At 40.4% G+C, this 26,035-nt stretch overlaps 1 protein-coding gene across 4 annotated transcripts in view; it reads left to right on the top strand.

Moving 5' to 3' along the window:
- Window positions 1-26,035, top strand: part of dock3 (dedicator of cytokinesis 3) — a 918,089-nt gene that overhangs the window by 343,393 nt on the left and 548,661 nt on the right. For all 4 annotated transcript variants that reach the window (XM_043708484.1, XM_043708482.1, XM_043708483.1 and 1 more), the window contains exons 8-9: window positions 22,926-22,967; window positions 25,514-25,668. In XM_043708484.1, the coding sequence (XP_043564419.1) occupies window positions 22,926-22,967; window positions 25,514-25,668 (197 nt within the window). The remainder of the gene's footprint in view (window positions 1-22,925; window positions 22,968-25,513; window positions 25,669-26,035) is intronic.

A 26,035-nucleotide genomic window follows, 5' to 3' on the forward strand; every position in this document is an offset into this window, starting at 1 on the left:
AATTTACCATTACTAATCCATGCTGTGACTGTCTTATCAATTCGTAGTTGCCCAAGTGCTCAGTAGCTCTGTCCCTGACTCCACAATTCCTTGCAACTGACATTGAACTGACAGGTCTGTACTTTTGTTGTTTCTCCCACTGTCCGTTATTAAAAGAAACTATCACTTTCATTTTTCCAATGCAAAACCACAATTCCTCAAATTACAGAATAATATGACAATTTCCTCATCTGTTTTTGTGGATATTCCAGGGTGGAAACCATCAAGATCAGGAATTTTGTCTAATTAAAATTGAGTATTTTGTCCATTGCTATTTTGTTACTTAAGGTAAGTTGAGTTAGCTAATCTCACATTTAGGTTCCCCACTAATATTATGTCCTATTCTCAGCTTTGAAAATGATGCAATTTATTATTTTAAAAGTTCACCATTGCTTATTATGTTATCACCTAGTCTGTAATATTTATCACTTCCCCAAAGTATGTTCAACAAAAGCTTTTGCCATTAGCTCTGATATCAGTCAAATTATTATCACTATTTTCAAACTATTGCCTTAGAGTCAAATTGTTAACTAATCTCAATTGATCTATGTCAATTTAAGCACTGTTAAGTGGAGCTCTTGTGATGCAGTGGTAGTATCCCTACTTTAGAGCCAGGAGGCTTGGTTTAAAGATCACCTGCTGTTGAGGCATGAAATAGCATCTCTGAACAGGGTGATTAAAAATTATTTACATTCCCCAAAGACAAATCCTTGGTTCATTATTGATATTTTGTACTGAGCTTTTTCATTGGCAGCTTATGCCAATGCCCTCCATTCTTAGGAACAGCGCAAGAAGTCTGGTTCCAAATCTACACAGCTGGTGAGGATATGGGCCTCTAGGAGATAGGACAAAATGGATAAAGGAGCTCCACAAAATGGCTTCTGCAAAGTGTACAAAAGGTCTTCTGCATTGCTAAATTAGATTGCTCTGACCCAGACAAAAACAAGAAACCGCAGAATGATGTTTCCCCATGCTTACGTGACTACCTATAGTTAAAGCTATGAAGAAGTAGATGGATAAGATGAGGAAAAACTAACCACATTTGCAAGCTGCGAGATGAGGAAATACTAACCACATTTGCAAGCTGCAAGTTCTTGTAGAAGAAATACTAAACCACATTTTGCAGGTTGTGAATCTTTGAAAAGGTGATATAAGCCATTACAACTTAATCAATATCATTGGTTCTACTACCCATGAAGTGATTATAATTATTGATTGGTTGTTACTATGCGATCATGCTCCATGTTTAATGATGATTAATGTATATAAACCTTATGCAAATTCTGTAAGGTTTTTGGATTCTTTTGATTGCAAAACGTTTTCATACTTCTGGGTGAATCAGAGTCTGCCAACCCAACGCTGAAACATACAATAAAGGATTGTTTGCATGTTGGACAAAGAGTTGTTTACAGGTGTGTTAATTGATTGATCGTGGAACCGAGTGACTTATAGATCATTACTGGAACATGTATTGAACCTGTGTTTTGGCATTTTTATGAAACACATGCTTACCAACTGAACTAAGCAGACTGCTCTGGTTCTTTATTCATCACAAAATCTACAATGGCTTTCTGCTTTGTCCGTATTCAGCAGAGTTTATGACAGAGAGGGTTTCTGATTGATATGTGCAAAGTTCCACGTGGGCTGGACTGGACAGACCAGACACACAGAGGATCGTTTCCCTTGTTGGAGAACCTAGGGTTATGCTCCCAAGGTACAATGTGGGTATTTAGGACTGAGATGAGGAAAAGTTTATTCACTTAAAGGGTAGTGAGCCTAGGAATTGCCTACTACAGAAGACTGTACAACACAATTCACTGAATATAATTCAAGAAAGACTTTAATAATTTTTTAGATATTAAAGACATCAAAGGAAACTGGGAAAATGGCATTGAGATAGAGGATCAGCCAAGATCATGTTAAATGGCAAAGCAGGCTCAAAGGGCCTTTGAGTTTAGGAGTTGGTACATCATATTGAGGTTGTACAGGACATTGGTGGGAGTAATGTGTCCAGTTCTGGTCACCCAGTTATAGGAAGGATATTATTAAAGTGGAGAAGGTTCAAAAGAGATTAACCAGGATGTTGTGAGAATGGAGCATTTGAGTTTTAAGGAGAGCTAGATAGGCTGGGACTGTTTTCCCTGGAGTGTAGAAGGTTGAGGGGTGACCATATATAGGTTTATGAAATAATGAGGGATATAGATAATATGAATGGTGGGTGTCTTTTCTCTATTCCAAGACTAGGGACATATTTTTAAGGTGAGAGGGGAAAAGATTTGAAAAAGACATAAGGGACAATTTTTTTACACATAGAATGGTTCGGCAGATAGGTTCTTGAGTATCAAGAGGATCAAGGGTTATGTAGAGAAAGCGGGAAAATTGGTTTAAGAAATTTATAAGCCATGATAGAATGGTGGAGCAGATTCAATTGGCCAAATGGCCTAATTTCTGCTCCTATATCTTATGGTTCGTGTTTGGAATGAATTTCCAGAGGAAGTGGTGAATGTAGTACTGTTACAACATTTAAAAGACATTTGGGTAAGTATTAATAAGAAATGACTGGAGGGATAAATGACTGGAGGGATAAGGACCAAGTGCAGGCAAGTGGAACTAGTTTAGTTTGGGATTATGGTTAGCATGGACTGTTGGACTGAAGGGTCTATTTCCTAGCTGTATGACTCTATGACCTTATCCTAAGCTTTCCAGAGCAAGGCTGGACCTGTGCTGAAGACCAAGCCACACACTTTTACAGCAGTAACTACTGTATTCAAAGACTTACAGGACTTATCTTTTCTCCTTGCCAAAATGTTGTTGAGATTGTAAGTGGGTGTATCAGCAAGTAGGGTGGCAAGTGGATGGATAAGACAATTAGTGGCAATTGGTGGGGCATAGAGGCAGGTGAGTGAGTGTATGTTATTGTGGGTGAGGAGGGAGTACATCAAATGTCAGGGAATTAGTTGAGTGCGGGGATGGGGTTTGGTATTGGCGGGATTGGTGTTGGGTCAGGTATCAGGTGCTGGAGCTTTGTGCCAAATGTTCTGGGTCGTGTGCAGTCGATGTAAATGATATGGAGTTGGGGTTCAGTAATACAATTAGCAAAGAGTTAGATCAAGCTTTTATCACTCTAGCTTCTCTGGGTAATTATTAAGGCAAGTAAGTCAGAACTCTCTGAAGACTTCGACTCTGACTCTGGATCAGACACATTTTCAAAGTTCAGTACCTTAAATGTGTTTTTAAATCTTAATCTATACTGAGAAAGGAAAAGTTCAAACAAAGGGGAAATGCAAACTCTGTGAGTGATATCAGTGTCCACAGGCTGTGTTTGGTGCAATTTGTACATTTCGTAGCTTTGTTTCTTGTCTCCTGCTACAAATGATTCAATAGGTGTAGCAATGATTCTTGGAAAACCCATTTTGTTAGATCAGTTTAACTCCAAATTACACAGTGACCTAATGTAAAGAGCATCTCAATGATGAATTAGGGCACAAAAAAAGTCATCAAGGAGGGTGAATGATAATTGATTTAAAACATAGATTTTGAGAAGCTTCGTAGAGATAGATTGGGAGATTTTGAAAAGTAATTCCAGAAAGCATCATCTAAATACCTCGCTGTCATGGATGCTCTGATGGAATTAAAGAAAATAGTTACTCAGAAAAGTTATTAAGTACTTAGCTTATCCTGAATAGCTATTAAACAATCCAAATACTTAAGCCCTCACCTATTGTGATAGCCCAACCATGGGGCTTGACAATCCCCAGGAGCTGACATAATGCACTCTCCAGGCTCTCCTCCCCATCCCCCAGAGACCCAGCACCCACTGCCACAGGATCCAACACCTAATATCCATACCTGTGCCCCTCTACCCCCCACCAAAAAATCCAAAACACCATCCAACCAAATTCAGTACCTCCCTCTGCTGCCAGCACTGGAGCTGATCCCTTTCCCCCACAAATGTTGGACCCAATCAGAGTCTGCAATCTGTACAAAATTACCAGTCCGTGGAGAATCTGGCCCAACACATTGGAAATTAGTTTAGATTGACAGAGTCATAGGCAGGACTTAAGCCAGACAGAAATGTGAACAACAGTGTTTTGACTGAATTCAAATTTGTGGAGGTTGAAAGTCCAGCCTATTGAAATTGACAAATTTAAGAATAACAGACACTGGCATGATGGTTACAGGAGGCTGGGACTGAGGTAAAGGTTAAGGTAGAACCTGAGGCAAGTAGTGTTTTGGTGGTTCAAATATGCAGTTTTGCTCAAAGCAATGGTATTGCTTGACAACATTATTTTAAAAAGGAAAAGAATGAAGGGTCTCTTATCACCTAGCTATCCTTAATTCTTAGAAGTTTCAAAATGAAGTTGTATTTTCAGCTACTTCATGATTGTATTTTTGACAGTGTTGCTATTAAAATTCCTCTGACTTATCGTAAACCTTGCGCAATTCTCCAATTAATCACAAATAGTCAAATTAATTTGAGGAAAGGAGGATTGGATAAAAGTAGATGTTTAAAGTGCAGTAAATCTCTATAATCCCTATTTGTATAGATTGCAGGGACAGAAATTCTGTCTTGGAGACATAAATATGATTTGCTCAACATCCTCTGTACGGTGGGGTTGCCCCTTATGTCCCTTTTGTGTCTTTCGGCTCTCACCTTGAACCAGTGCCTTCTCATTTTGGACTCCCCTACCCTGGTAGAAGGGGGCCTTGGCTGTTTGCCCTTTTTATGCCCCTCAAGATTTTATGGGATCACTCTTCGGCCTCTGACACTACGGTGGGGGTGGCTCCGGTCTTTTTGGCCTCTCCCTGTGGCTCGGGCCCTCTGGCCCCGATGGCATTCCTGGATCTTTTCAGGTTTGCAGCATGTTTCTTGTGGCAGGGAGACCAGAGTTGAGTGCAGTGTTCTGGGTATGGCCTAGCCAGTGTCCTATGCAGCCGCAGCGTAGCATCCCAACTCCTGTACTCAATGCACTGACCAGTAAATTATATAAGATGATGAGGGCCGTAGAATGAATGGGAAGGCACTTACCTTTCCCCATTACTGGTCAGTAACCAGTAAGTATAGATTTAAGGTAATAGGTGAGTTGAAGAGAATTTCTTTTATTCACAGGGTGGTGTCAGTCTGTATTTTGAAAGTGTGTTGTAACATAAAAGCAGTATTCAGATATTCACTTGAATTGCTATGGGCCAAAATCTAGAAAATGGGATTAGAGTCATCAGATCTTATTTGACCTGTGCAGACACAGTGCGAAATAGCCTCCTTCTGCAATGTAAATGCCTATGAGCCAGTGAGGATAAAAGAAGATTCAATAGGAAAAAAAGAATTTTTTTGTTTGGTTTTGATTATTCCGTAAATTCTTGACCTGATTTTAATTTAAAGGGGCTATTTTTTAAAGGAGAAGTGGAACCCTGGCTCCCACTACCCACTGTCCCTTTTGCTATTGTTTGAAGAAAGTCTTTAAAGGGACGTCTGTTGTAGAGTCCCATATACAGGACTAGCTTGGAGCATTAACTTTAAGGGTTATAGGAAAAACACAGGAAAGTGGACCTGAGGAATGTTGGATCAGCCATGATAGCTATTGAATGATGGAGCAGGTTTGAGGGGCTGAATAGAATTTCCACATTCTACAGTTTTTCCTTCTGGAAGAGTCATTACAGCTTGTTTGTTTTTTCAAAAAAAACTTATACTTCTTTATAAGATATTAGAGGCTGGATTTTTGAGGAAGTGATCCAAAGATATGCAGATTACATGGATTAGCAATGCTAAATTACCTGTAGTATCCAGGGTGCGCAAGTTAGGTGGTCAGCCGTGGGAAATGTAGGGTTAGAGGGATTGGGTGGGTCTGGGTGGAATTCTCTTTGGAGGGAAGATGTGGACTTTTTGAACCAAATGGCCTGCTTCCATACTGTTGGGATCCGATGATTCGATATTTCAAAACCTGATCTCTGGAAGTTTCTTCATCACACAGAACTTTGTATTGTACTGAACAGTGCAAATGTGTTTGTGGCATTAACTTGTCTGCTTAATAAAGACTAGGTGGAAGGGAACTGTTAGAATAAGACTAATTGCTCACTCCTCCTGATCTTGCAGTGTCTTGAGCAGATGAGCAGGACACTCATAGCAAAGCAACAGGACTCTTCATTTAATATAGTTCAGATATGTGTTTACAATTATTGTTGGAAACTTGAACATGCGGGCTGTAATGTCTTCTAGATGTATTCTAATGTTCGTCCAGAACTGTTGGGTGCTCAGTCATGGGTTAGAAGGGATAAAGGGAGCTAGGTTTAAGGTTTGGGCCTTAAGTGTGGACCTACATTACCCAACCACTTTCTCAACTTCTGTCTTAACCAAACCATTGTAATCATTCAGAAGGGCTTATGCCCGAAACGTCGATTCTCCTGTTCCCTGGATGCTGCCTGACCTGCTGCGCTTTTCCAGCAATACATTTTCAGCTCTAATCATTCACCTCTCAGACTATCTCCAGATTCCCCCTCAATTAACATTGGAGACTGTTCCCAAGGGTCTCAACTATGACCTCCAGCTATTGAAATCCAACTTCTGCTGGAAACAAGATGTTGAATGGCATTTTATGGTGTGAATCTACAGAACATGTATGGAGTCAGCTATTACGAGGGGGCATAGCTTTAAATTAAGGGGTGGTAGGTATAGGACAGATGTTAGGGGTAGATTCTTTACTCAGCGAGTCGTGAGTTCATGGAATGCCCTGCCAGTAGCAGTGGTGGACTCTCCCTCTTTATGGGCATTTAAACGGGCATTGGATAGGCATATGGAGGATAGTGGGCTAGTGTAGGTTAGGTGGGCTTGGATCGGCGCAACATCGAGGGCCAAAGGGCCTGTACTGCGCTGTATTTTTCTATGTTCTATGTATTTTAATTTATGGCCTGGAGGGAACCCAACGCAGTGGGGCATTAAGAGGGGCTTTGTTAGTGGCAGAAATCACTCGCTAACAAGTTTGATTGTCCACCTAGGAAATTATGTGTCACTGGGCTTGGGTTCTATGGGTCCTTGTGTGGCTGATGAACTTGTTTCCAAAGCCACATTTGGCAGGTGTTTCCAGGAAGTGGTAGTTGCCCTTGAGATCATTGCCATTCCCTTCATCAGTTAGATTAGAATACTTTAGATTACTTAAGTGTGGAAACAGGCCCTTCGGCCCAACAAGTCCACACCGACCCTCCGAAGAGCAACCCACCCAGACCCATTCTCCTACATTTACCCCTTCACCTAACAATATGGGCAATTTAGCATGGCCATTCCACCTAACTTGCACACTTTTGTGTTGTGGGAGGAAACCGCAGCACCCGGAGGAAACCCACGCAGACACGGGGAGAATGTGCAAACTCCACACAGACAGTTTCCTGAGGCGGGAATTGAACCCAGATCTCTGGCGCTGTGAGGCAACAGTGCTAACCACTGTGCCACCGTGCTGCCTGTTCCTTTTCCATTCTTGCTCTCAAAGAAGGTGTTTTTGAAGAATTGTGTCTCTTCATATAGTAGTTCCCTCTAAGTCTTCTGAATGATTCTCCTATGCGTTGACATCTATGTTGTATTTCTTGAGGGAGTCATTCAGAAATTAACATGATTTGGCCATTGCCCTTAAATGTTGTAGCGTTGCTTTGAGAACCATAGACATGGGGCAGATCTTTCAATCCTGCAGCCTGTGTATGCATGACAGATTCCAAATCTCTGATTAGCCCTCAACTGGAACAATATGTTCAATCTAGATAGCATGGTTTAAGAAGAATGCCAAGAGTACAGAAGACATTTGCGAGAAGAGTATGAGGAATATGCAGAGAGACTAAATGTCAAGCTTTTCTTCTTTCACAGGATATAGGCATCCCTACAAGAGCAGTACTTATTACTAATCACAAATTGCTCTTGAAAAGGTGGTGATGAGCTGCTATCTTGAACTATTGTAATCCATTCAGGGTGCAGATACAGAGTGTTTTAAGGGAGAGAGTTACAGGATTTTGACTCAGCAACAGTGAAGGAATAGTGGTGTCGTTCCAAGTCAAGGTTTTTTACAGTAGTATGTGTCCACTCTGAAGAGAATGAAGACATTTCTAGATCTGATTATTGGAAATGAGGTGAACAAAATAGTTTGGTGTCATTGGTGTAATATTTGGGGAATAATGATCATTGTATCATAAAGTTTAGGATGATAGTGGAAAAAGCAATGAATATTCCAATATAAGAAAAAAATAACTGAATCAACTTCAATGGATTAATAGCAGCACTGGGTTAGAGCCAAAGGCTAGCAGGGTAGACTAGCTGAACAATGGGTTACCTTCAAAGCAGACATTGTTCAGGTACACTCAAGGTCTGTTGCCTCATAGGGGATAGGTAGAACAAACAAGAGCTCACTGGATGAAAAATAAGATAACATTTAGTATAAATAAGAAAAGGTATGCTAACCACAGGGGTGAGGTAAAAAATATGATTGATAGCCAAGCTGAATACAGAAGGTTGAGAGGAGCAATGAGAAAGCAATTAAGATGAACAAAGAGAAATTATGAGAAGAGACTGACAGCTAACATAAAAGGGAGCTGCAATGTCCTCTGTAAGCACGGATGTAGTAAAACGGTAGTAGAAGGAGGTGTAGGGCCAGGTAGAGACTAAACATATGATTTACATATGGGAGTATGGGCATGATTGAGTTATAAAATGAATACTTTACGAAGGAAGCAGATTCTGAAGGAAATTATGGCAGAAAATGCAGATGCGCTGGTCATTATTTTTCAGTCATCTTCAGACTTGCCAGAGGACTGGAGAATTGCAATCATTACACTATTGTTCAATGACCGGTGTAAGGATAAGGCCAGCAATATAGATTGGTCAGTTTAACTTTGGCCGTGGGGAAGCATTTAGGGTGATTATACATCCGATTAGAATTAATTGTCATATGAATCAATGTAACTTAATTAAGAAGGGCCAGCTTGGACTACTTTGAGAGAAAATCTGGTTTAGCTAATCTGCTGGAGTTTTTTGATGAGGTAACAGAAAGGACTGTTGATGTGGTGTGCATGAACTTCCAAAAGGCGCTTGACCCATTTTTATGTTACTTAACAGATTGTTAACACAGTTAGAGCTCATAGAATAAACGGGGCAGTAGCAACTTGCATACAAAATTTCTACGAAAGTTCATTTTCCTGCACCATCATTCCATGAGTTTCCCTGGGGTTGGTATTGTGACCCTTTCTTTTCCTGATATATGTGTTGTTTTATATGATATTATACATGATATAGAGACGATTTCAGTATTTGCACATGATGCAAAACTTGACAAAATTGTAAACATTGAGGACAGCATAGAACTTTAAAAGCATATTGATTAGTTTGTAACTTGGTTAGACAGGTAACACGTGAAGTTCAATTTGAACAAGTGTGAGTTGGTAGAAAGAACACAGAGATGGTACAAAATAAAGGCACCAAGTCTAGATTAGATTAGATTAGATTACTTACAGTGTGGAAACTGGCCCTTCGGCCCAACAAGTCCACACCGACCCGCCGAAGCGCAACCCACCCATTGCCCTACATTTTGCCCCTCTTACCTAACACTACAGGCAATTTAGCATGGCCAATTCACCTGACCTGCACATCTTTGGACTGTGGGAGGAAACCAGAGCACCCGGAGGAAACCCACACAGACACGGGGAGAATGTGCAAACTCCACACAGTCAGTCGCCTGAGTTGGGGATTGAACCCGGTTCTCTGGCGCTGTGAGGCAGCAGTGCTAACCACTGTGCCACCGTGCCGCCCAAATGTATGCAATTGCAGGGATACATGAGGTGTGTGCCTGTGTACATAATTAGGGATGGCACGACTTAAAGTGAGAGCAGTTAATAAAGAATACAGCAACCTAGGCATTAATAATAGGGATATTGAATACAAAGGCAGGGTGGTTATGCTGAATCTGTTAGACTTCAACTGAAGTATTCTCTACGTTTCTGGGTGCCACATGTCATGAAGGATATGAACCAATTGGAACATATGCAGAAAAGGTTTCCAAGAATAGTTCCAGGGATGGAAAACCTCAGTTTCAAAGATAGATTAAAGAAGTTGAGACTGTTTTCCTTGTAGAGGAGAAGGCTAAGAGGATAGAAATTTTCATGAGAAGATAAACGGAATAGATAAAAACTGTTCCCATGTTTAAAAGGATTGAGAATGAGGGGGCATAGATTTAAAATAGTTGGAAGAAGAAGCAACTATAATGTGAGAAAAAAATCTTTTTCGCACACTGTGTAGTTAGGTACTGGAATGCAAGTCCTGAAATTGTAGTGGGGCAAGTTCATTCAAGACAGCATGTGATAATTATTTGCATCAAAACAATATGCAGGGATACAAAGAAAAGACAGGGAAATGGCACTCGGTCATAATGTTCATTTTGAAATCTAGTGCTGCCACCGTGGTCCAAGAGGCTTCCATGGAGTTCTGTGATTCATCACTCCCACAAAGCGCATGTTGAAGTTCCAGGTTTTTCCTCTAGCCCATATGGCTCCACCAGCATCTTGCCTAAAGTCCCATCTTGTAGTTGTGTGGCTCCTTGATGGATGAATCAAGCTCTCATCACCTATTTTGCTGATCCTGACCCTTACTCCAACTGCAGCCCAGTTGCTTCAATTCCGTCCTTTTATGTGATTTAAAGCAAGCCGACTACAACCACATCAAACATTTTTCTATTGATCAGAATATCTGAGAGCTAATCCTGCTTGGTATCTTTCTCAAATATGGTCAGTTAAACAATGCAGTCCTTTTCTGTGAAAAGAAGGTCCACAGAGCCTGATTAGTTCACAGTGGTTCTAAATATCTTGCTGCTACTTTGAGATGACATGACAACAGTATCTAGCCCTTAGATAGACATAAGTTTGAATGATCTATTTCCCTCGCTCAATGCGAACCGATCATAGTAATAGTGTCCAGGTTCCATGCTATTGTTTTAGCTGATCAATGTTTTAATTGCAACAGGTAATGAGAGGTTCATTTTCCTGCACCATCATCCCATGGTAGCACTTAGACAATGTTGAATCCCTCAGTGATGAGGCCACAGCCTGAATTTAACCTCTGAGTATTTGTGCTGATGTTTGGTGTTACGTGCAGCACTGTGTCATGAGTTTTGTTGATTTTTTTTATCATAGTTATGATAAAATCCAATTGGAGGGGATTCCATTCCTACAACACTGTGTAAAGAATGGGGCGAGTATATAGAGAAATTTTGTGACAGTAAGAATGGAGCAGGAATGTGCTGAAGTAGACGCTGTAACACAGGAGAGAGTAGTGATTGGTGGGGAGAGGCACTGAGGATGAATAACATTGAAGATAAAATAAATGAAAATTCATTCTTTTATCTTTTCCTTTGTGATTTTCCAATCAATATTCAGGTTTAGTGCAGTAATAGTCTGTGCCTAATAAAGTAAATGGCAAATCATTTTACTATCCAGGAAATTCAATACAAACAAGCATAGCAACAAACATTTAGAACATTGTATATCATGAAGTCTTATTTCTGTGCTTATTTGTCAAATAACCATTATGTAGATCCCATTATACAGTGATATGAATGAATGAATCTTTGTCATTATCAGGAGGTAGGTTGATTATGGAGATTGATTGACATTTATTGTGAGGAATCTGCTCTTTGAAATAAATTTCAGCTGTTGGTAGAAAGCACAGTTTACAGTCCCAAACTGCTCAATTTCAAAAATACAGCATTAATAGACCCATGTGAGCTGGATAGAACTTTAACAGTGCATATGAAATGTGGATGAGCATAGACCATCTCAAAGGACCCTTTTGAATTCAGTCTGCCAACATAAAGTCATTTATTGATCTGTTTTATGTTTTGAGGTTTCTTTGGCAATGTAGACTTGACAATGAAAGGCCAATTGTTCAGGGTTAATGCAAGAGGTCTAACATCAGAAACAGGCCAATGAAGTAAAGCATATAAGAATGGCATTGTGAATATCTGTGCCTAGAGCATCTCCAGTAATTCTCAAAATAAACTGTGTAAATGCTAATATCCTATCTGAACCTGCAAAAGATGTTACTTTTCTATGGGACCATTGTAAACTTTTGAAGAATTAATCAGCTACTATCTGCCTTTAGATGACGTTGCATGAATGAGTAATTAACCTGTGTCTTAATTTGTTAAAGTTTAGAACTGTCAAAACCACATTTTCTCAATATCTATTCAAGTGCTTAACATTCTGAAAGTGTCTTCTGTAATTTTTAATGGACTTCAATCAAAATAGTAAAAGGTTCATTGAAGACATTCCCATTGACAAAGCATCAGCAATTGCAGCAAGTTTAATAAAATTGATTCAGCCTGATTAAAACCTAATCAGTGCTTTCAAATAGTTTTGATTGAAGGAGCCCTTTTACAAATGGATTCGTAATTGTGAACTCCTATCTAAATTTAATATGATATGATCCTCATTTCTATATATGAAAGCAGTATTTGTAAAATTGTTTTGATGTCATTTTTAAGAAGACAAGCATTTACTTAAATAATCAGTCAGTTGGATGTACCTGTGGATGTGGTATTAAACCTATGGCAGTTCCGTTTAAGTTAGAAAGTAGTCAAAGTTAGACAAACTAACCATCTTAGTGATTCCGCTGGTTATTTATATATTTGTAACAGCCTATAGGTTTGATTTACAGAACACCTTTCACATCAGAATTGTGAGAAACTCAATTCTGACCTGATACATGACCTCCTGTGATCTTGCAAATTCTCTGGTCTGAGAGAGACCTGGTCGAGAGGCTGTCAGATTAGGGAGATACAACCTTTATCATATCAGTATTAGGTTTTGCATCCTGGTGCGAGACAGCAGTATCTGATCAAAAATTGAAGCATGCCTTGCTAGAATGAAATGTGCGAATAGCACTCTGTTCTCGAGCAATAGCGTTGTTTTATAATTTGGTATGGTACTGATAAAAGGGCGCACGGTGGCTCAGTGGTTAGCACTGCTGCCTCATAGCAATAGGATCCCAGGTTCGATTCCAGCCTCGGGCAACTGTCTGTGTGGAGTTTGCACATTCTCCCCGTGTCTGCGTGGGTTTCCTCCGGGTGCTCCGATTTCTTCCCACAGTCCAAAGCTGTGCAGGTCAGGTGAATTGGCCATGCTAAATTGCCCATAGTGTTAGCTGCATTAGTCAGAGGGAAATGGGTCTGGGTGGGTTACTCTTCGGAGGGTCGGTGTGGACTGGTTGGGCCGAAGGGCCTGTTTCCACACTGTAGGGAATCTAATCAAAATTTCAATATGATCAGATAATTGAAAAAAAGTGTGGAGTTAGTATATATATAAATTCTCATAGCTTTTAGAAAAATTCACCCCAACCATAGCAGCCAAGGGTGAAAGGAAAAAAGACAAATTAGTGATCAGCAAAAGTTGAAGGAAAAGGAAATCTGGTGTGCAGGCATAATTCAGCAATCATGCATCTGAGCACTGCTTTCCATAAATCACTTTCAGGTCTTTTCAAAGTCAGATGATATTACATGGAAAGTTGTGAGAGACGCCTTTTTTTTGTTGATTTACTCTATAAGCCAGTATTGCAACCTGTCAAGAAGCAGATACCTGTCAGGAGGTTAAAGCAACAGCTGATTTGTGGTATACCAGGCTTTGATACCCTGATGGTGTATGATCTGCAATGAAACCTATACTGATTTGGATGCTGAGAGACAGGATTGTTTGTATTGAGATAGCTATGACTATGTTTCCAAAGGTAGTTTGTGCCATCTTGATAGATGTAGCTGATCAGGCATTGCTGGCTAATAATTATCGAACCCTTTTTTTTCCATGTTGTAATGAGAGAATAGACAATGGATAGGATGTTTACAAAGAGTCATCAACACTACTGTTAGCACTGGTTTTGATAAGGACCTATCAGATCTGCTGTCACAAGCTGTAAATTCAAATTTGTTGGGTTCCATTGAATGAGTACATGTTACTTCTGATGCATCCTGAGTGGCCTTGCATCCCTCCTTTTTCTCTTCCTATAACAAGCTGAGATGGGAGCTTACTATTGGTTAGTCCATTGATAGCAATAGTGAGGCAAGATAAAATGAAAAGCAAAACACATGGTTCGTGAAAACTTAATTGATAGAAAATATTTAAGTTAGAGGTCTAATGTGAATGGATTTGCAAAGTTCAGGTTGTTAATGTCTAACCTTTCTGTCAATGATCAATGGCACTTTTTCTTGTGGAGTTATTCAGTACAAGTTTTATAATGCAGCAGATTAATAGTTTTGATTTCTTTATTTTTGTGTGTTGAATGGTCATATTCAGACTTTTGAAACCAGATAGGGGCTTTTAATGAACAAAAACAAATTGCTGGAAAAGCTCAGGAGGTCTGGCAGCATCTGTGCAGAGAAATCCAGGTTAACATTTTGGGTCATAGAGATGTGCAACACGGAAACAGTCCCTTCAGTCCAACTTGTCCATGCCAACCAGATATCTCAATCTATTCTTGTCCCATTTTCCAGCACTTGGCCCATATCCTTCTAAACCTATCCTATTCATGTACCCATCCAGATGCCTATTAAATGTTGTAATTGTACCAGCCATTCCATATGCACACCACCCTCTGTGTGAAAAAGTTGCCCTTAGATCCCTTTTATATCTTTCCCCCCTCACCCTAAAACTAGGCACTCTGGTTCTGGACTCCCACACTCCAAGGAAAAGGCATTGTCAATTTACCCTATCCATGACTCTCGTGATTTTATAAACCTCTATAAGGTCACCCCTCAGCCTCCGACACTCCAGGGAAAACAGCCCCAGCCTATTCAGCCTCTCCTGCTAGCTCAAATCCTTCAACCCTGGCAACATCCTTGTAAATCTTTTCTGAACCCTTTCAACTTTCGCAACATCCTTCCAATAAGTAGGAGACCAGAATTGCATGCAAATTCCAGAAGAACCAGATGACACCTAAATTGGAAGTGTAGTGGACAGCGAAGAAGGTTACATCAGATTACAACAGGATATTGATCAGATGGCCAACGAGAAGTGGCAGATGGAGTTTAATTTAGATAAATGCGAGGTGATGTATTTTGGGAAAGCAAATCTTAGTAGGACTTATACACTTAATGGTAAGGTCCTAGAGAGTGTTGCTGAACAAAGAGACCTTGGAATGCAGGTTCATAGCTCCTAGAAAGTGAAGTCGCAGGTAGATAGGATAGTGAAGAAGGCGTTTGGTGTGCTTTCTTTTATTGATCAGAGTATTGAGTACAGGAGTTGGGACGTCATGTTGCGGCTGTACAAGACATTGATTAGGCCACTGTCGGAATATTGCGTGTAATTCTGGTCTCCTTCCTATCAGAAAGATGTTGTGAAACTTGAAAGGGTTCAGAAAAGATTTACAAGAATGTTGCCAGGTTTGGAGGATTTGAGCTATAGGGAGAGGTTGAACAGGCTGGGACTGTTTTCCCTGAAGCGTCGGAGGCTGGGGGGTGACCTTATAAAGGTTTACAAAATTATGAGGGACATGGATAGGATAAATAGGCAAAGTCTTTTCCCTGGGGTCAGGGAGTCCAGAACTAGAGGGCATAGGTTTAGGGTGAGAGGGGAAAGATATAAAAGAGACCTAAAGGGCAACTTTTTCACACCGAGAGTGGTACGTGTATGGAATGAGCTGCCAGAGGAAGTGGTGGAGGCTGGTACAATTGCAACATTTAAAAGGCATTTGAATCGGTATATAAATAGGAAGGGTTTGGAGGAATATGGGCTGGGTGCTGGCAGGTGGGACTAGATTAGGTTGGGTATCTGGTCAGCATGGACGGGTTGGACCGAAGGGTCTGTTTCCATGCTGTACATCTCTATGACTCTATGAAGCCGAACCAATGCCGCCAACATGATCTCCCAACTCGGGTACTCAATGCTCTGACCAATAAAGGAAAGGAAAGCAAACCAAACGCTGTCTTCACAATCCTATCTACCTGTGACTCTACTTTCAAGGAACTATGAACCTGTACTCCAAGGTCTCTTTGTTCAGCAACACTCCTGTGGACCTTACCATTAAGAGTATACGTGCAAAAAAGATTTGCTTTTCCAAAATGCAGCACCTCTCATTTATCTAAATTAAACTCTGCCACTCCTCAGCCCATTGGTCCATCTGCTCAAGATCCCATTGTACTCTGTGTATCACACCTCCAACTTTGGTGCCATCTACAAACTTAATAGCTATACCTCCTATGTTCAATTCCAAATCACTTATATAAAATACAAAAAGCAGTGGATCCCTCATTGATCCTTGTGGCACACCACTGGTCACAAGCCCCCAGTCTGAAAAGCAAGCCTCCACCACAACCCTCTATCTTCTATCTTTGAGCCAATTCTGTATCCAATGGCTAGTTCTCCCTGTATTCCATGAGATATAACCTTGCTAACCAGTCTCCCATAAGGAATCTTGTGGAATGCCTCGCTGAAGTCCATATAGATCACGTCTACCACTCTTCCCTCATCAATCCTCGTTGTTACTTCTTCAAAAAACTCAATTAAATTTATGAGTCATGATTTCCCACTCACAAAGCCATGCTGACTATCCCTAATCAGTCCTTGCCTTTTCAAATACATGTACATCCTGTCCCTCAGGATTCCCCCCAACAACTTACCCACGACTGATGTCATGCTCACCAGTCTATGGTTCCTTGGCTTTTGGCTTACCACCTTTCTTAAATAGTAGCACCATGTTAGCCAACCTCCAGTCTTCTGGCATCTCACCTGTGGCTATCGATGATACAACTATCTCAGCAAGCAGCCCAGTAATCACTTCCCTAGTTTCCACAGAATTCTAGGGTACACAGGATCAGGTCCTTGCGATTTATCCACTTTTATGCGTTTCAGAACATCCAGCGCTTCCTCCTCTGCAATGTGTACATTTTTCAAGATGTCACCTTCTATTTCCTGACATTCTATATCTTCTATATCCTTCTCCACAATAAACACTGATGCAAAATACTCATTTAGTGTCTCCCCATCTCCTGCAATTCCCCACATAGGCTGCTTTACTGATCTTTGAGGGGCCCTATTCTCTCCCTTGTTACTCTTTTGTCCTTAATGCATTTGTAAAATCCCTTTGGATTCTCCTTAACTCTATTTACCAAAGCTATCTTATGTCCCCTTTTTGCCCTCATGATTTGCCTTTTAAGTATACTCCTACTGCCTTTATGCTCTTTTAAGGATTCACTCGATCTATCCTGCCTATACCTGATATATGCTTCCTTCTTTTTCTTAACCAAACCTTCAATTTCTTTAGTCATCCAGCATTCTCTATACCTACCAGCATTTCCTTTCATCCTAATAAGAATATACTGTCTCTGGACTCTTGTATTCTCATTTTTAAAGGCTTCCCATTTTCCAGCCGTCCCTTTACTTGCGACCATCTGCCTCAGCTTTTGAAAGTTCTTGCCTAACACTGCCAAAATTTGCCTTTCTCCAATTTAGAACTTCAACTTTTAGATCCTGTCTGTCTTTCTCCATCACTATTTTAAAGCTAATAGAATTATGATTGCTGGCCCCAAAGTAGTCCCCCACTGACATCCCAGTTAGCTGCCTTGTCTTATTTCCCAGCAGTAGGTCAAGTTTTGCACCTTCTCTAGTAGGTACATCCACGGATTGAATCAGAAAATTTTGTTGTATACAGTTAACAAATTCCTCCTCATCTAAACCCTTAATACTATGCCTGTTCCAGTCTATGTTTGGAAAATTAAAATCCACTACCATAACCATCCTATTATTCTTAGAGATAACTGAAATCTCCTTACAAATTTGCTTCTCAATTTCCCACTGACTGTTAGCGTGTCTATAATACAATCCCAATAAGGTGATCATCCCTTTCTTATTTCTCAGTTCCACCCAAATAACCTCAGGAATTTTCAGGAATATCCTCCCTCAGTACAGCTGAAATGATATCCCTTATCAAAAATGCCACTTCCCCTCCTCTCTTGCCGCTACCACACCCTCTACCACCCCCTCCCCCATACTTCCTATAGCATTTGTATCCTGGAACATTCTGCTGCCAGTCCTGCCCATCCCTGAGCCATTTTCAGTAATTGCTATTATATCCCAGTCCCATGTTCTTAATCATGGCCTGAGTTCATCTGCTTTCCATGTTAGGCCGCTTGTATTGAAATGAATGCAGTTTAATTTATCAATTCGACCTTGTTCTCTGCTTTGTTCCTGCCTGCCCTAACTGTTTGGCTTGCTCCTTTCCCAACTGTACCAGTCTCAGATTTCTGCTCCCCACCTCCCGAGTAGCTCAAGCAAATTTCCCTGCCATTATATTAGTCCCCTTCAAATTCAGGTACAATCTGTCCTTCTTGTACGGGTCACTTCTAGCCCAGAAGAGATTCCAATGATCCAAAAATGTGAACCCTTCTCCCTTGCACCAGCCCCTCAGCCACGCATTCATCTGCTCTGTCCTCCTATTCCCACCCTCACTAGCTCGTAGCACCGGGAATAATCCCAGATATTACTACCCTCGGCCTCCTTTTAAAATTCCTGCCTAACTTTCTATATTTTCCCTTCAGATCTCATCCTTTTCCCTTCCTATGTTGTTAGTTCTAATGTGTACAATGACCTCCTGCTGGTCCTGCTCCCCTTTGAGAACATTCTGCACCCTCTCTGAGATATCCTTGATCTTGGCACCAGGGAGGTAACACACTTTTCTGATTTTTGGCTGCTGACTGCAGAAATGTCTGTCTGTGCATCTGACTAGAGAGTCCCCTATCACAATCGATCACTTAGGGAACCCGGAGTACCCCTCATTACATTAGAGTTAGTCTCGATACCAGAAACTTAGCTGTTTGCACTACATTCCTCTGAGAGTCCATCACCCCTACATTTTCCAAAACAGCATACTTGTTTGAAAAGGGGATAACCACAGAAGACACCTGCACTACCTGCCTACCCCTCCTACCTTTCCTGAAATTCATCCATCTATGTGACTGTATCTGCGGCTTTTCTCCCTTCCTATAACTGCCATCCATCACACTCACTGCCTCTTGTAATTTCCTCATTGCCTGTAACATGTGATCTGATAGGATTCGCAACCAAAGATACTTCCTGCAGACATAATCATCAGTAACATGGAAACTCTCCCTAAACTCCCACTTCCAACAGGAAGTGCCAAAAAATAATACCGTCTTTTTGCTCTAAAAAACAGTACTCCAGGCTAACTTAGTATTTATGGTTTATTTTTAAAAAATTAATCAAGAGACAGATCTCAATAAAACATATAATCAAGAAAGAAACTGCTCGACGCACTACTGTACATTTACAGCATGGTTACATGTTAAAAACTATGCACCTATCTGTTCCTGTGCTGAGTCTTCCCACACAGGTTCTTCCAAGGTCAACTCTGAATTTCACTGTTTGTTAGTTTTTCCCAGACACACTCCGATATCCAGAGATACATGAACTCAAGCAGCAAAGGCAGTAACTGTGCAGTTTCATTGCTATGTCAGTTGGCAGTGTAAGTTCCTTTCTCTCCCTCCCTCACTGACTGTGGTCACTGCCTTTTGTCTCTCTTTGAGTGACTCTTCCTCAGAACTCAGGAACTGAGGAATGTTAATTCTGATTTCTCTCCACAGGTGCTGCCAGAGCTGCTGAGCTTTTCCAGCAATTTCTATTTTTGTTTCTGGTTTACAGCAAGCACAGTTCTTTCGGTTCTTATTTACGGGCCTTTAAGATCTTGGTACTTCATTGAAACTTTATATGGTTGATATGAGAGTAATTGACATAGCAATTATTGTTGGGCCTCGGATTAATGGGAGCGTTTTGACGTATGATTGATTCTATGGCTGTCAACCTTTATTAAGTCAGGGCAAATCTGCATATGTTGCTCAGCCCTTTCTCATCTTGCATAAGCTGCTGTCTCAGCATCACATAAACCAGGTTTTGCCAAAAATGAAGCAAGTGCGGCTGAGTCCCATATTACCTCCTTCCAAGTCTGTGAGGCCTTGAAGGGACCATGCAGTTACAAAATCAAGAAATTCTGCAAGGGTTTCACATCAGCTAAAATTGTTGTGCAAAACGAATCTCATCGCTCCAGTGTCCCAGCATCTGCAGCTGGTGCAGCACCATCATCACCTCTGATTTTAATTTTGCATTTGTTTCTCACAAGTCAATGAACCGTTTTTCAAACTTCTTCAAGCATGTGTGTACGATTTTCACACATAACTTCGTCCTGTTATTAGTATTAGCTTTACCTGATATTTAATAAGCCCTTATTGAGTTTACTTGAATTTGGATGGGTCTTCTCTTTAGGGTAAACCAGAGTTTTTTTCAATCTGGTACAGCACAGGACTGATATAGATTAAAGTATTAGATGTTAGAAGAGATCTCTCCTGTAACTCCCTGTTTTAAACCTTGCAATTAAATGTCTAGCTCTCCTTCACTCCTGTATTGTCTTTACCTTAAAGTTAAATTGAAGAATGAAGCAACCTAACAGAATACACTTCAGTGACATCACCCACTGAAAACTGTTGTCACAAGTGATCAAGCCACATTTACCCATGCTCCATAAGCATCATGAGGAAGTGGAAGTATGGTGATCTGTTTAGAGATTTAATCTACTTGTGTATTCTACACCATTCTAAATCACTGAAGTAATGCAGTAAAATCACATATGTATAAAAATCCTTACTTGTGACAATCAATATTTAAAAAGAGAGCCATCAAAGCTGCTAATTGAATATATGAAATGTTGCATCATCACAATGGAGGAGCTGGAAGATCTTGTTCAAGAGGACTTATTAACATTAAACCACTTTAATGTTCACTTTCTGTGCCAAGCAAGTGTAAAAGCTCAGCTTGACAAATCATCTGAAATTATGCAAAACAGTTGTGATCTCTCTACTTCTAACCAAAGTTGCCACGTATTAGAACATCTCCCAAAGGTTCATTCTGGAAATAGCCTCCCCTGAGGCAGCGGAGATATATTATTTGTATAATCCTAATTATGATATAGCGATCTTGTAATAATATGACATTCAAAGTTTGTGAGAAGATTTGTAGCTCGGGTGCTCATTGCTGTGATTCTGTTCGCCGAGCTGGAAGGTTTTGTTGCAAACGTTTCGTCCACTGTCTAGGTGACATCCTCAGTGCTTGGGAGCCTCCTGTGAAGCGCTTCTGTGGTGTTTCCTCCAGCATTTATAGGGCCTGTCCCTGCCGCTTCCGGTTGTCAGTTTCAGCTGTCCGCTGTAGTGGCCCGTATATTGGGTCCAGGTCGATGTGTTTGTTGATGGAGTTTGTGGATGAATACCATGCCTCTAGGAATTCCCTGGCTGTTCTCTGTCTGGCTTGACCTGTGATAGTAGTGTTGTCCCAGTCGAACACCAATATACCGGCCACTACAGCGGACAGCTGAAACTGACAACCGGAAGCAGCAGGGACAGGCCACTATAAATGCCGGAGGAAACACCACAGAAGCGCTTCACAGGAGGCTCCCAAGCACTGAGGATGTCACCTAGACAGGGGACGAAACGTTTGCAACAAAAACTTCCAGCTCGGCGAACAGAACCACAGCATAATATGACATGAGTGCAGGCGTTGATGCTTTAAGAAGCACTGAGAATGATTAAAAGGGGACTTTGCTGTCTCCCTAAACAGTTAGTGTTGGGTCAGCTTTTTGTTGTGGTCATTATATTAAAAGCCAATAGTCTGTTTTTAGCATATATTGAAGTGCTTCACTTATTAGGGAGGATCTGCTACCGATATTTGGCATTAAGAATTGTTTCTGTAGAACGTCAAAGACTTACTTTATAATATGTATGCATATGCAAGGTCTCACCAAAAGGATTCTTTTGATGTCTTGTGACATTAGAGTAAAATATTACATATCTGCCACAATCTGATCCACACTACAAATTGAAAGGAAATAAAAGCCTATTCATCAAACCTCATTCTGAGGTTAGAAGGCACAAAACTTAGCTGGAGTTAAACTCAGCATTAGTGTAATATACATTATTGTAGAAGGAGAGGTTTTCTCCATTTAAAGAGTATATGTTAACACCTATTTAGGTCATAGAGATATACAGCATGGAAATAGACCCTTCAGTCCAACTTGTCCATGCTGACCAGATATCCTAAATTAATCTAGTCCCATTTGCCAGTATTTCGCCCACATCCCTCTAAACCATTCCTATTCATATACCTATCCAAATGCCTTTTAAATGTTGTAATTGTACCAGCCTCCACTTCCTCTGGCAGCTCATTCCATACACCCCGCCACCCTCTGCCTGAAAACGTTGCCCCTGGATTCCTTTTATTTATTTTCCCTCTCACTTTAAGCCTATGCACTCTAGTTTTGGACTCCCCCATCCCAGGGAAAATACCTGGTCTATTTACCCTATACGTGCCCATCATGATTTTATAAACCTCTACAAGGTCATCCCTCAACCCCTGACACTCCAGGGAAAATAGCCCCAGTCTGTTCAGTCTCCAACCTGGCAACATCCTTCTGAATCTTTTCTGAACCTTTTCAAGTTTCACAACATTCCTTCCTATAGTAGGGAGACCAAAATTGCAATATTCCAATAGCGACTGATTTAGAAAAGTAAAAGTTCTGTTTATTCTTGTTGACCTCATAACTGCATTGAAATCAATGATGTACAAAACAAGTAATTTATTTATCTCAATAATGCTTTTCTTTTCTCTCAGCCTATTGTGAAATTCAGATTCTAAACTTTTGTAACCTGCTGTGCTACAGTTTCTCATAGTATAAAATATCTGATTCTGATTCAGCAGTTCGGATATGTCCAACAATGTTGCAGGATTCAGCCGAAATTTGAAGAGACATATTTAATATGATTAGAATCTGAAATTGTTATATTTATACATTTTACTAATTTTGTTTCTTTTAAACTTCACAGCACTTGTCCAGTAGACACAGCATACAGCAAAGTACTACACAGGTATACCTACATATATCCTGAAGATTATCTCTATTGTTTATTACTAGTGATTTAATCAGATACCAACAATTCAATATTATGAAGAAAATCTAAAATGTATGCATTGTATTAGAGAATAAGTGCGGAAATTGAAAGTATCTCAAAAGTAGCATATTTAATATTTAGCTCTTGCTTTTCATTCATAAATTGAGTGCCAAAATAATTATATAAAGCTCCTTTATCAGTTCATAAACATTAGCTATGGGAATGAGGAAAAAAAGCGAGGAGGGTTATCTTATTTGCTATTTTATAGAATGGGTGGAGCATGCTTGAGGGGCACAATGGCCTATTTCTACTCCTACTTCATACTTCATATGCAGTGCTTAAGAACTTTATTTCTATCCCTGGGACCTAGACGAGAATCCATACCATATTGATCTGCTTTATCAGCAAACATTTGCTGAAAAATTCACCCTGTTATCTTGATGTTATTATGTGGAATGTTTGTGAAGTTCTGACAAAGTTGAAACTATATTTGACATGTAAGTGCTTGATACCAATAAATGCTCTGAAATTATTCCATTGATTTCTCATACCTTAATAAATACAACTTCCACCAAAACAAAAGTTTAAAATAAAGGTAGCATTGAGCTAAATTTAAAAATATACTTTAACTAAGTAGAATTCTACCAAACACCTTCCAGAGATTAGATTAGATTAGATTCCCTACAGTGTGGAAACAGGCCCTTCGGCCCAACCAGCCCACACCGACCCTCTGAAGAGTAATCCACCCAAACCAATTTCCCTAACACAATGAGCAATTTAGCATGGCCAATTCACCTGACCTGCACATCTTTGGATTGTGGGAGGAAACCGGAGCACCTGGAGGAAACCCACGTAGACACGCGGAGAATGTGCAAACTGTTGTAAATTTGATTAGATTAGATTAGTTTCTCTAATCTAATCCAGTGTGGAAACAGACCATTTGGCCCAATAAGTCCGCACCAACCCTCCGAAGAGTTACCCACCCACACCCATTTCCCTCTGTCTAATGCACCTAACACTATGGGCAATTTAGCATGGCCAATTCACTTGACCTGCACATTTTTGTGACTGTGGGAAGAAACCAGAGCACCCAGGTGAAACCCATGCAGACACGGGGAGAATGTGCAAACTCCATACAGTCACCCGAGATGGAAATCGAACCCAGCCTCCTTGCACTACAAGGTAGCAGTGCTAACCACTGAGTCACCATGCCGCCCCATAGTTGCCTGATTACTAGACTAGTCTGAAAAAATAGAAATATTTCAGGTATTGTATTATTTTATAACTATGTAATTACAAATTGCTTAGAGAGGGTTTGTGAGTTTTAGCAAGATAATATGTGTTAGTGTGCCCAATTTTCCCAAGTCGAAGCTTTGACTTCCTTGGCCATCAATTGCGGTTCTTGAGTGAGCAATTAATGCCCACTTAAGGGCCTCATTCCATGAGTGCTATATTCCTTCAGCAGTGAGTAAGGAGCTTTGCTGTGCAGGGAGTATGACAAGCAAATACTTCAAACAAAAACAGAAGTTTCTGCCTAAGCAGGTCTGGCAGCACCTTGAAGAGAAATCAGAGTTAACGTTTTGAGTCTGATGACCCTTCCTCAGAACTGACACCTGCAACTTCTGTTTTTGGTTCATATTTATAGCATCCACAGTTTTTTCTTTTATTAAGCAAATCCTCGAGTTACTTATGTGCAAGAGTTCCCTTGTTCAAAAGCATTCAATGCCTGACCTAGGGTTTGAACGTCAGGAAGGAAGGGGACCTTGCTCAGTGTCAACCCCCTCCCTGGTTGCCAACACCCCTTCCACCTGCCTTGTAATCCTGCGCCATCTGTCAGTTCCTTCCTGTCATCATTCATCTGTGACCTAAGATCCAGCAAGACTATTAGTCCCCATTTAGGTGTTTTGCCGACAGTGATCACTGTCTCCCCAGTGGTGCTACCATTCAATAAAGCTGAATGGCACTTCCCTAAAAGAGCTGATGTAGGTTATTGTCACATTTTCAGCTAGTGGGTTTGACTTTTTCATTTATCACCATCCAGTGTTTCTGTTAAAGTAATTAATAAATGTGTGCTTGGACATTGCAGATTAGATGGAGGGCCACTTCAATTTAGTCTTTTTGATGATTCTCTTATCTGCTGACAGGATGGTAGTAATTACAACCATTGCCCAAAGGTACCCCTTGACACAGTTTAAGAACAATTGTTTTAATTCACTACATAAAGTGTAGATAGATTAGCTATTGTGGAAAATACACTGGAACATTTGAATTTGGAAAAAAGCTGCATTTTTGTCTGGTATCGTTGAAATTCATAAAATGATCATAGAATGTTAAATGAGGGAATTCACCCTGGCTCTTTGAAGGAACTATGTTGTCATTCCCACTGCCCTGCAATTTCCTCAGTGCCCTAAAAATAATTATTTTCAAATATATGTCCAAAATTATTTGTAGCTTTTCGAGATGTTTAATGTCATTACATTATATTTCTGATGAATGTGACATTTTCTTTCTTTTTGAAATAGACGGATACTATGAAGCATCGACATGGTGATACATGCCGCATCCCTATACCCCATCATCTCTTACTAAGTATGAGAAGCTTTACCTACCACACTATTGGAGAAGATACAGATATCTTCTTTTCTCTTTACGACATGCGAGAGGGTAAACAGATCAGGTAGGAATCCAAAAGGCGATGAAGTCAGCTGGCAGCATTGGGCAGTTCCACAACGTATTTCATTCCATTTCTTTGGAACTTACCAGTTCTAGTTTTTGCAAGAGATGATTTTTTGAGCTTTGGATAATTGTCCACAGTTATTAATTAAAGCTTTGGCATTGTGTGTGTGTGTGAGAGTGAGAGTGAGACAGAGACAACAGCAGCTTCTAATTATGCCTATCGCCTGTATCCTGTGATATGCCAGGAATATATGGAACTATGCTGCTGTAATGGCCATAAGTTCAAGAAGAAATTCAACTCTCACAATGTGTCAGAATTATTCATTCACTGTGACAGTAAAATAGCTGATACATCAGAAAATGAGTTG

Source organism: Chiloscyllium plagiosum, chromosome 18, assembly GCF_004010195.1.
Source record: "Chiloscyllium plagiosum isolate BGI_BamShark_2017 chromosome 18, ASM401019v2, whole genome shotgun sequence".
NCBI classification, from domain to species: Eukaryota; Metazoa; Chordata; class Chondrichthyes; order Orectolobiformes; family Hemiscylliidae; genus Chiloscyllium; species Chiloscyllium plagiosum.